The 12466-nt window shown below is 40.7% G+C and overlaps 1 protein-coding gene across 6 annotated transcripts in view; it reads left to right on the forward strand.

The window, feature by feature from the left end:
* Positions 1 to 10228: 10228 nt before the first annotated feature.
* Positions 10229 to 12466, forward strand: part of SHANK2 (SH3 and multiple ankyrin repeat domains 2) — a 310473-nt gene continuing 308235 nt past the window's right edge. For all 6 annotated transcript variants that reach the window (XM_086472429.1, XM_086472430.1, XM_086472431.1 and 3 more), the window contains exon 1: positions 10229 to 10432. In XM_086472429.1, the coding sequence (XP_086328555.1) occupies positions 10229 to 10432 (204 nt within the window). The remainder of the gene's footprint in view (positions 10433 to 12466) is intronic.

Genomic DNA, 12466 nt, shown 5'->3' on the forward strand with positions numbered 1-12466 from the left:
TGGAATCTGCTTTCTGTCTCTCAAGACCTGATCTAATCTACATAACAAGACAGCAACAGTGCTTCTCTGTTAACATTTAATTATTCTTGTATTTGAATTATCACAAAAATGTTTTCTTTGTGGATAAAGAGGAAAAAGGTTGATAAGCCTAAAATGTAAATTAACAAGCAACAAAGCTGCTTTGTCCACCAGGGAGATGAACCTGAGGTAAATACGTTCAACAAAGTTTGACTTTTTTTCAAATTCCTGTTGTAAATCTTTTTCAGTTCTCTGATGTCCTTTCCCTACCAACATATTATAATCTTTTTGATATTTACGTAGTCAAGTGCAAGCAGAGGCTGGAAACAGAAAGGCTAGATGATAAAATTGCTTGCCCTACATGCTTCTGTTTTGTAAGGAAAATTTCTGGGGAAAAACAAATGACCATTATGTCCATCTTTTATAAACAGATAATGACTTTTTAAAGTTGAAGTGGTATAATACTTTGACATTGCTTAGAGAACAATTCATAGCTAGCTACTTGCATTGTAGCATTCTCATTTTAGTTAAGGGGAGTTTTTTTGCATTGCTGAAGTTTGCAACTTTGGAATCTCCACTTAATCTGCACAAGTGTGCTTCATGACAGTAAATATTTATAGGTTGTACTGTGGACTGGGGACAGAGTCAGTGTAACAGCTGGGTCTGTAGCATATTTTCCTGGTTTGGTAACTGAAAAGCTGTCACATTACGCAGAAATGCCTTATTGGATCCAGAACTGGATAAACTTTTCAATGTTTCGTGTTGGCTTTTTCATAGCTTACCCCGGCTGTTTTGCTCATGAATACAACATTCAGGGATCGAGTCTTGTTGAGGCTATTCCTAAAGTAATTCTGCTGACTGCAGTGGGATTACATACCTGATTGATACCCCGTGCAAGATACAAAATTGCTTAAAAAGCATCTAAGAAGGTTACTCTATATTTTTGCTCTTGGCAAGATCCACAGTACAATGATTTTATGACAGATCCAACCCTGCTTGCTTAGAAAGGGGTATTAATTTGGATTTGAGTCCGAGACTGCAATTTCAGATTTGGGATGCTGGTGAACTTTGGTAATATGCTTGGTGCATTTTCTTAAAAAGTTTTGTTGTTTTTAATCATATTTGAATTAGTTATTTACTTGCAACTTTGTTTAGCTGCTTTTGCTTAATATCTGTTCCAAGTGGTTTAGAATTCTGGACATCCTGAACAGATGAATTTGCGAATTGGAAGTTGTGTTTACAAGTAAGTGATTGCAATTGCTGTGGGATCCAGTCTCTTATTTAAGAGATTTAAGTGCATTATGATTTTGTCCCAGGTAAACTGTAGTATCCCATTGCAAGCTGTATTTAAAGAATGACTCGTGACTGCTGTTTGTTGGTCTATATATTGGAAAATAGAAGTTCTAATAAATGTACAAAACTAGAGGCCATATTAAAAACAACTATAGACATGAACAGAGCCTAGAAGCTACCTGCCTTGGGGCTCGCCAGGCTGGCTGTAATTCCTTGTCTGGGAAAATGACCTTTAAATAAAGGTCAGGCAGAATTGCACTGGAAACCTTGCAGGGGCTTAAAAGAAGGCACTTAAGGTGTTATATTGCCAGTGGGAGTTGGCCTTTACTGCAAACATCACTGTAGTTAACATCTATAAGTACTTACTGTGTTTCCCCTAGTAATATGTTTGAATATCTTTTTTTTTAAAAAAAAAAGATTTTTAACCCTTTTAACCAACCTGACTGTGCTTCTCTGTGCTAGATCTTACACCTGGTTCCTCTTCTAGTAGGTTGTTTTCTCATGTTCAAACTCCTACTTCAAGTATTTTTGTTTTCTCGTGTTGAGCATCTACTTCAAATGTTTTGAAGCCTTTTGTACATGTGCTTCTCTGCCTGTCTTCCAGCCTGGCTCACTCGGTTCAGTAAGTTGCTTGTCTTCTGTATTCTTGGTATCTATCCTTCCCCAAAATCTCTTTGCATCTGCCTGGTTGAAGTCCAGCCTTTCCGTGAAGATGCACAGCTCGCTGAATAGTTTACAAGGAAAATAAACACTAAGTAGAACAGGCAGAGGATAAAGGAGAATTTTAGCATCCAAAGCTGCTTGGAAACTGAAGAAACTTTTAGAAAACTACCCTATTGCAGAAATAGGTTGCGTGTGAAGGTTTTGTAAGTGCACAGGAGTGCTAATGGTGACGCAAATCTGTTTTAAAAAAAATTTGCATTCTTACAGTCTGATCTTAAGACCCACTTTAATCATATGATGTTGGTATTTAAGACTAAATACCAGAAGTTAATGGGGCTTAGCCTCTTCTTGGCAAGTCTGTGCTGTGCAAATATACATGAACAAGGGATAACAAGCTGCCTCAGAAATAAGGAGCAGGTTCAACAATTACTTCACTCAATTTTCTGATTTTTTTTTTCCTTAAAAGAAAAATAGGGAGGGGAGAATGTGTCACTCTTGAGCCCTTTTTGCCACCTGTGCAGATCACCTAGCAAAGAAATCAAGGACTGCAAAGATCTGCCCTTAAACAGGGGAGCAAGAAGAATCTTCTGGCAGTGCCAGTGCGAACAAGTGGATATGAACATTAGTTGGTTTTTTTTTTTCAATACTGATTTCAAATTAGTATTGAAGTTTTGAAGTGAGAGACGCCATGCTGAGAAACAACAGCTTCGGAGGAAAGTAAAGGAGGAATTTTGCATGGTATTCTGGTATGTTACTACTTATGCCTCAGCACACATCTTCTAAAATATTTATTTGGGTGTTTCAGTTATTTAACAGAGAGATCAAAAATGCATTACCAGACGGTGTAACCAAAGTGAATTTAAGTGGAGGACTGATGTATAGGGAATAAAACCTGTCTACGTTTAGCCTGTATCTGGGGCTGAACTGTAACAGTTGCTCTGTCACCCAACCACCCCTCACCAGCCGGGAAGGGGAATTGGGAAGAGACCTGTGGGTCAAAGTGAAAACAGATTTAATGAAATAACACAAATACCAACAAAGGTATAGAGAGTTATACTCAGCCAAATGAATATGCAGCCGTCATAATTGACAGGAGAGCAGCCCTCAGGAGCAGGAGGGACCCCACGGGAGCTCCTGTTTATAAGGACCATGACATTACGGTGTGGGATGCCCCTGTAGCTCACTCAGGGCAGCTGCCCTGGCTGACTCAAACTGCTAACGGCATGTCCAGCACGGCTGGGCTGGGATTCTGTCCCAGCCAAACCAGGACAGAACCATAATTATTGGGGCTGTGAAGAGCAAAATCACAGAATGTTAGGGGCAGGGCAAAATAGAGTATGATTAAATTCGTTTAGGTAATTACCATGGAAAGGGATTATATTGAATAATGTGCAAGTGATTTGGTTTTTTAGCTTTTTCTTTCTCTGAGTGGAAGTGCTTTAGAGAGGACTCAGGAATCAGCTGCTCCATTTTAGAGGCAGATCAAGGGAACTGCATGATAACAGATTAACTTTCTTGGAGCTTTCATACGTGTCATTGTTCTTTATTTTTCAGTCTCTGAAACTACATCTATACATCGAAATAAAATCAGACCAGGAGGTGTTCCCTGGCCATATGGCATGATGTGGACCTTGGATGTCTTCTGGGCTCCAAGAAACGATTTTTTTTTTTTGGTGTGACTTAGCCTTTGAGAGGCAGTGTCGGCAGTAGCACATGGACTGTGTTGCAGTGCAGCAGGGAGACATTTCAATAAGATGAAAACCTGCAGAGATTGGAAAGTGCCGTGCCTGGTAACACCTCATCTGTGTGCCCTGTATGTCAGGGGCATTGCCTGTCACTGACCGAGGGAGCACACGTCGGGGCACACCGAGGGAACAGTGCTTTGTTCTGCTGCCTGGCCACCGTTTTCCCTAGCAGGGTAAAGATAGCCCTGGAGAGCGTGCTGGCCCTTTTGCAGAAGGCCCCCCAGGACTGGAGCTTGACCAGCACAGCTTGATGTGTAGCATCAACTCTAAAGCTGCCCCCTCATCTGGTGGGCCTGGGAGAACAGGGGGTGGCTCAGAATACCTCATCTCTCCTGAGATTTTGCTATGGGCTGGTTATCACTCCTTGTGCACGTTGTGTTTTTCTTGTAGATGTGTTCTTTTAGGCTTTATATTTGCCTGGATGAATTTTACATCGGTGGGTTTCAGTAACCTGTCCTGTTTGGAGTTATGGTATTTTGGTTCTAATAATCAACAGATTGTCATCAGAGTTAATCAGATGGCTGTATGTAGATTTCTTTCCTGTCACTTGGGCAGGGATGTCTCAGATTGACTTTACGCTGGCAAGCATTAATAGTGCCTTTGGAAAAAGTGGTTCTGCCCTTTTCATGCCCTGCCTGTTTGCTTCTGGCCCTCTGCCATCTTCCTCCTGCTGCTTATGCAAACATTTGCATAGTCATCCAGTTCAGAGATGTGATGGATGCTGAAACTAACGTCCCAAAACAGAAAAAAGCTGATGTTTAACCTGGATAGATGCTTTGTTCTGCTTCACTGTTTGTGTTAGTGCAGAGATTCAAGCAGTCTGGGGGCAGGAATGGAGTGGTCTGGGGTGCAAGGGAGGGTGGGATTGCTTCTTCAGGAGGCAATGCTGGTTATTGCCAGCTTTAAAGTAAGAGTGCAAAGTGGACGTTGAACCCGTCAAATTGCAAATCACCCATTGGAGTCAGTCTTCAACTCGGATTTTCTTCTATGTGACTTCTTCTGTAGTGGAGAGGTGTGAAATGCATGGTGTGTTGGGATTGTACCCTTTGTCTTCAGTTCTGTCTGAAATGTGTTTTTGTTTTAATATTAATATAATTAGAAAAGGCAATGCTTGATCTCCAGAATTTTGATTTAGTAACTTGGCAAGCTGGTTCTTGAGCTGTTGTGTATAATCCTGAGTAAAGCTGCAGAATCCAAGTGTTAGGAGCTCTGGCAGGTTTTACACAGATGGAAATCCCTTTCCTGAATAGTTTTTCTTCAGAGTTAGTCATTAAATACCTTTTTCTACCAATTGCTGTTATTCTAACAGCAGACTTTTCTCACAGTCTGGCTAATGGCATTACTCAACCCATAACAATGCTGACTCTGTAGCTGAGGTATTCCCACAGGTACATCTTTAACTCACCTGACAATAGCAGTCTAGAGGACTTCTCCCTGCTGGCAACAGGACTGTTATTGTGCAAATGATTGTTTATATAAAAATGGATTCTTCTTATCATGACTAGGAGCCAGTCACCCTTGAATTTGAAGCCTTGCTGTGAGATATCTAGCCTTGTTGGCCTTGGACAAGACAGATGCGTGTGCCTCGGCTGTATAGAGAGAGGAGAACTAGTAACTGTTGTGATATTAATCTGAAATGGCTGCTCCTGTGAGACCCTAGCCTGTGTTCACGTGGTAAGAAAACAAAAATCTCACAGATTGGGAAGGAAGGATTGCGTCCTCTAATGTCCTTTATTGTCATTTCCCTGCCAAAAGTTACTCTTGGCGTTAGGGGTTGCCTGTTTAGCCTGTACCTGGGGACTAAACCATAACAGTTGTTTTATCACTTGCCAGCCCCTCACCAGCCAGGGAAAAAGGAGAGCAGAACCATGGGTGGAAGTGAGAACAGATTTTAATGAGGTAACACCAATACCAACAGAGGTATAGAGAGTTACACTCAGCCAAATGAATATCCAGTTGTCACAGCTGACAGGAGAGCAGTCCTCAGGTGTGAGGAGGAGCAGGAGGAACCCCACAGGAGCTCCCCTCCTCAGCAAACCTTCCCCCTTTATAAGGACCATGACATTACGGTGTGGGCTGCCCCTGTAGCTCACTCAGGGCACCTGCCCTGGCTGACTCCAACTGCTAACGGCCTGTCCAGCACGGCTGGGCTGGGATTCCATCCCAGCCAAACCAGGACAGGGGCCCATTTCCTTCTGTCTTGCTGTATGTCAGTCTTGCCCACTGCATAAACCTGGGGGGGCTTTTTGCTGCAGCATCGTTCTACTCCCACTGGAGAAACTCTTGCAGTGGTGAGAGCTGGAGAAGCGCCGCAGAGGAGCAGGGTCCCTGTGCAGGTAGCTGTTCACTTTCGGTGGGTGTCAGGTATGTTGACTGTGGGATTTGCTCCAGGCAAACTGGACAAACATACCTGCCCTTGCCATGTTTGCTGGTGCTGGTGTAGGGTACAATAGGGAGGGGACTTTGTATGGGACAGATCCTTTAAAAGAGATTTTTGTGTGTATATATATCATTATGTTCCGTATTTACTAATAGAAAACCAGATAAGAGTGTCTGGCACTTTGTGGAATAAACAAAATTGCGCACAGCTATAATTAAGTTGAAGATTTTAAAACATGATTTTTGTAGTGGGTAAGTGCATTGTATATCTTATAATAGATCCATGTTTAATGAAGGTCTGTATCAATGATCTTTTAATCCCTTTAGTAAATATTAAGTTTCTAATATTTAAGACAGTTAAAAATTTAAGCATATATATTTAATACATTATTTTGGTATGGTGCTTAACAACCGTAAGGCTCTGAATAATGGCTAAGTCTATTGCTGTTCTTACTTTTTTTTTCCCCTGCCATGTCAGTTTGCACTTACTGGAGCAGACAATTCAAATAGAGAGTGAGCAAGCCCTGGGAGTTGAATTTCTTCCCTTTTGATAATGTGTGCAGTGTTTTAATTCCAGTCTTTTATAATGAGCTCTTAGTCTTTTTTTTTTTACAGAAAAAAAGCAGTGAAATGGTCATGCTAATTGCCAATGGGTGTTTTTTAATTTATTCATAGGCTGTTTTCAACTCTCCTTAATAGTGGGGTGCTAACAAATAGCAGGATGAGAAATTCCTGAAGATTTTGTGAATGTTCCTGTCTGGATGGAGGAAAAAAATAATCTAAAAATAGCGTCTGTGAGGGGAAGGCAGTAATCTGAGCTTAATTTTTTTCCTCTGGCCTGTTTGCCTAAGAAACATAACCTGGCAATAGCCTTAGAGGCAGAATAAACATCCCTGTGCTCCTGCAGAGCTAAAGGGCAAGGTGCTGAGGGAAAAGTACAAGAATAAGGGATGTAGCCGTCCTTTTATTCTTGCATCTTCCAGCTGTTTTAGGGCCTTCCTGTGTCAGAAGTGGCGTTTCACCAGCCGGAGCTCGTGCTTGATTGTTCAGCCAGCGGTTGGGGGGTGTGAAGGGGCCAGGGCAGGAGAGCGCCCAGGGCCGGGACAAGCACAGAGCTCAAGATATGGGAGTCCAAAATGCAGACAGAGGACGTGAGGTGGAGCAAAGACTGTTGTGGTGGTAGTTTTGGTTGTGAGTTTACTTCCAAGATCTTTTGGAAATCTGTTTTCATTCATTTACAGAGAAATTTCTTTTCACTCAGCACTTCTCTATACTGAAAGCAATAGATGTATCATATTGCTGTAAAATACAGTCAGCTTAACTATAGGAAGCAAAGACCTTTGTGTCTTTAAGGTGATGAAAGAAGACATCCCACACAATTATATCAGCAAAAACTAATCTATACTTTAGCTCTGTAACATCCTTTTAAACCAGTGAATTGCCAGCTGGGAATTAGGAGCCCAGGATGCCATATTGTTTTTCTGCTGTATGAGCCTAGGTAAGCCAGGCAACCCACCTTGCTTTTCCTGAGGGAGTAGTTTTGGTTGTGGAAAAATCTTTGGAATATCACTGGGACAAAACTGAAATAGTTCCTGAAAGATACTGACTTCCCCGTGGGAGCTGTGATAGCGAGGGTCTGTGGTTAACAAATGGTGGTACCTTCCACTTCCCTGCAACTGAAGAGCCAAACAACGAAATTGCCCTAAGGTGCCTGTAGAATTAGGGAGACATGCTTGACCTCTGCTCCCTAGCAGGGTCTGCCCTGCACTAGGACCTGTACTGATTTAGTTGCTCCAGTGGTTAGTGTCTTGTTTAAAAAAGAAGTCATTTAAATGATCTTCTCAATAGCGTTGGTGGGGCATAGGTTCAGTGCTTTTTGCCACTGTAGATAGTCTTTCATTATCCTTTCTGTGGTTACTTGTGCATTTTAAAACCTGTCTCCCAGAAAATTAGGTGACTTGTGCCTTGTTGATGCATCTCCAAGGAGTTTTTTGTGCCACTATGTATTAAACTTAAGTGCTTGATACCTGGGAGTTAGTTCTTCAGCTAGTGATTTCTCTTTGTTGCTCCATGATGAGATATTTCTGGGTAGTTTTTGGATGAAAATCCACTTGCCAAAACCTTGGGAAGTTTTTTTGTTAATTCAATTCTTTTATTTGTATGCTGTATAATTGCGGCTTACTGCTCTCTATCCGATCCGTTGCCCTGGAATATATTGCTCTCTCAAATGCCTTTAGGGAGAGACAAACCGTGTGATGGTCTTAATGTCTATTTCCTCGCACTCACCTGCTTATACCTCTTATGCTCTTGAATACTGTTGGGTCGACCTACTATATTTTGGCTTCTTGCGATTTTAGCATTGGTAGATAAATAAGGAAGCCATTGAAATGTTTATGCTTTTTATTGACTTAAGGTGATTTGGAGAGCAGCATTAATCTACAGTTCAGTGAAGCAGTAAGAAAATGAAATACTCCCTCAAGAGTTTTCTTTTGTAAATAGAGCCTTGCATTAAGCTGCTGTGAACTGGCATGCTTTCAGATTTTTGAATGCACTGGTTTTGTCTTCATTAGTAATTATAGCTGAGGGTAATAACACTGGAATTGTCCTTCATCAGAAATAACAATAAGACTTGATGATGTGGGTATGTGATGTGCTTTGGAAATGGTTGCCCTTGACCTTAAGCTTTAGGCCTGCCTTGCTGCTGCCTGTCCTCTGGTGTAAGCGCTGGCTCCAACATATGGTCACCTTAAAATGCTAAATTAGAGCAGTAGCCTTTTATGCCTGTTTTGTAATCACTGAGGTATAAATGACCCAACAACGAGGAGGAATGAGTAATCTTGTTGTGATGCTTCGTGGGCTCAAACTAAACTGTGAAACACAGTTTCTTTTAGTCCCTGCTGTTTGTTGGTTGGCTGTAGTTACTTTGAGGGATCTGACTGAGACCGTCCTAGAGAACATGCATTGGGATATCTCAGTACAGTCACCTGTTAGATGAGTGACCTTGGTAAGGTCAGTTCACATGTCTGTGCTTTATTTTTGATTTAATGTCTTTTTTTTAATGTGGGCTGACAGGGAAATTGATTGGGGTGTTTTGCCCTTTTTTTTTTTAACTGAGGGGCTTTTATTAAAAAGCAGAGAAGATGACTTGGGAGGCTTCTCATGGAAAATATGAAAAATCATGTTTACGTTTTTCTGGCCTCTTAAAAAGTATATGGTTACCAAGCACTGTAAAGTTTATGACTGTCTCTTCAATTTTTTCCAGTAGAAATTTTTTCCCTATTTTTCCACAGAATAACAATTTTCATTTTCTGGAGAAGCTTTTAGTTTGTGGGACCAAAAAAAAAGGCTCTTTTTGTCGTAGTTGGAAAAACCCAGCAGAAAAATATTCTGCTGTTCTTGCCGAGAGACCTCTGAATACAAATGTCCTTACTTTGGAATAAACATTACTTTCATTTTAGCCCAATCTATACCACAGAATAAAAATGCTTCTAAAATCTGTATTTGAATATGTGTAATAGATGGATTTTGGTTGTGTTGCTATTAAAGGATGTTGTGTGAGCCACAAACCACAAAGCAGCATCTGCATCTGTCTGGCTCCCTGTAGTATTTAGTTTTTTGGTTGCTTCTGCTATTTGAAAATACTGTATTTTATTGAAGCCTTACCTGTGCAGTTTCTCAGTGTACAGGATGATGTTAGTTTAGCACCTATATTAATCTCTTGAAATGTCTTTTTGCACTGGGAGAAGTAGGCTTTGAAGCCAGACCTAGTTCTAAGTACAGTTTACAACAGTGCTATTTAGCAGAGAACCTGGTAATTATGCTGGGTTTTTCTGGGTCCTTGGGGAGGCTGGGTGTGCCTGGGAAGAAAGGTCATCTTCCCTTTTATTAGTCGTCTTTTCCTTCTCCTGTCCTTCTCCCTCTTTGATAGTGAATTGGTAGCCAGATTTATTTCCGTTCCAGTCTGCCTACCCACATAAATTACAGAAGGAAATAAAAGGAGGGAAAATCATAAAACTTTGTTAAATGCACATTTCTTCCAAGAAAACGAAACTTGTAGCTGATTCATTTTTAAGACTTTAACTTACCTTTTTTTCTTTCTCCTTTGTATTGGCAGGATAAAAAACTTGAACATGCCTCGTAGCCCAACATCAAGTGAAGATGAAATGGCACAAAGCTTTTCCGACTATTCTGTTGAATCTGAATCAGACAGCTCCAAAGAAGAAACTATTTATGACACAATTAGAGCAACTGCAGAAAAGCCAAGCAGCAGAATGGAAGACAGTCAGAGCAACACTTTAGTGATTCGGATTATAATACCCGATCTTCAGCAAACGGTAAGGTGTATTGGATTATGAGAATAATAAAAAAAAGGTAAAATTAAATTGTTAGCTTTGCTGGCTTCAATCTGCAGTAGATCTGTTTTGTTTTCTTACCATTTTTTGACACATTACAGCCAAAACTTATGTTGTGTTTTCTTCTAATGTCTACGGTTTTTGCCCCAGTGGTGTATCTGACTGCCTAAACTAAAGCCACCATCCCATCCGAGAGAGCGTATTTAGTGTGTTACCTTGATAAAGCAAAATACCTGTCCCATCTGCATTCAGAGGCATTTGACTAGAAGAAAGAGAATTTGGAATCTAAAATCTCATCAGAAGATGACGGTTGAACCCACAAATGGTATCTCTATCAAAGCTTCATATAACCCCACTGGCTTCTCTGCTTTCTCTTTTCATGAGATAATTTGTGATTGACACTAGACTGGGGTCTAGCAGGAGGTCATAAAATTCTCTCTCTTTTTACCATATTCATTGCCTTTCTCTGTTATCCTCCCACAAAAAGATATCCTTGTTAGATAGCTGGTGTCTTTTAGAGCATAAAGATGAGGAAAGAGAAGCATGAATAAATCTTTCTTTCCTCCTTTGCTGCTATGCCTTTGCTACATGGTGGTGGTTCTCAGACTTCCACCCAGAAAAATCAACACACTTGGTTTGGAGGAAGAATGAAGCATGGCATCGAACTGTCCCTCAGTTTTTACAATGACATGAAATTGTTATTTTATTCTCTCCTGTCTCTTCACCGCTTATGCTGGAGACGCATCAGAGAAGATAAAATGAACCTTTTCTGGTTTTCCTAGAGGAGTTATTTACAAGCTAACTTATGGGCCTATGGCTATGTCTTGCATCCCTGAGTCTATTGGAATTTTCAACAAAAGATTTAATCTCTCACATCTTGCAGAAAGAATTGAACAGACTTTTAATTTGTTAAAAAATGTCTGATTGAGTAAATGAGAACAGAAGGTGTTTTTAATGAAAAAAATCTTGGATGTTCGTTACGTATTAGAAATCTACAGTCTAAATTCCTCACTCTTTCTCACGAGGAACCTAATAAGTTGTGTTTCTTTTATTGTTGAATGTGTAAAATTCAATGTCTGGAATGCTGGGAGCATAAAGTTGGAAAAGTTTGCTGTTGTAACTTTCTAAGTAAAACATTGTCCTCAGCAAGTGCTGTGGTAGGAATAAAATCTCATCCCTGGGAAGGTCTTGGGCGTTACTGATTCTATGTAGGACTGCAGCTTGTCCAAGTTTGTGATTAATTATCTAAATTACCCTGGGCCTCTGTGAATGCTGTTGTCGGGATTTTCAATTCATGGTAGGCATCAGACTTTTTCCATTTCAAAGATGATTATAAAAACACATTCTTTTTATGGATGTGTGCTACACGCGTCACTCTGTGCTGACATTTAAGATCTACATCATGCTGTGCTGCCATTGAAGATCTATCTCAGATGAAATTATTCCTTTCTTTTTAATTAAGTTCATTTTTAGAATGATAGAGATGGCCTGTCTACAAGCTGACAGGGAAGAGCTGTTTTGACAGTGTGCCTCAGGAATGGTTGTAGAGGTCTGGTGTGGTTTTTTGTTTGTTTTTTTTTTTTAAAGCCCAGTCTACACAGTGCTGCAGAAACTCAGACAAATGTGTGTTGGAGTTGGGAGCATTATTTCTTATTCTTGTACTTGAAAAATCCTCTTAGATGAGGGTTGCTGCTGAAATTACCGTACCACTCCATTTGTTCATATGGTGTGAGATGGACCTCTATGAAGAGGCAGTGGTGTGGGACCTGAGCTGGACAGGAAGGCTTCAGAGGGCAGAGCAGGACTTGAGGCTCCTGTGAGCCACGTGCAGGTGTTTTTATTAAATCTTGGTTGAAGCAGTTGTCACCTTGGGTTGTTCGTTTTGGTATTTCTCGAAATACTGAAATCCGCTGTGGCACATCTTAAGTTTAAAAGGATTTTGCCTGTAGTGAAGTCCTCTGTCAAGACAGGCTCTGACTGGACACGGATTTTATTGATGATACTACCAGCTTGCTC

Source organism: Leptosomus discolor, chromosome 12 (genome assembly GCF_034619465.1).
Source record: "Leptosomus discolor isolate bLepDis1 chromosome 12, bLepDis1.hap2, whole genome shotgun sequence".
Lineage (NCBI taxonomy): Eukaryota > Metazoa > Chordata > Aves > Leptosomiformes > Leptosomidae > Leptosomus > Leptosomus discolor.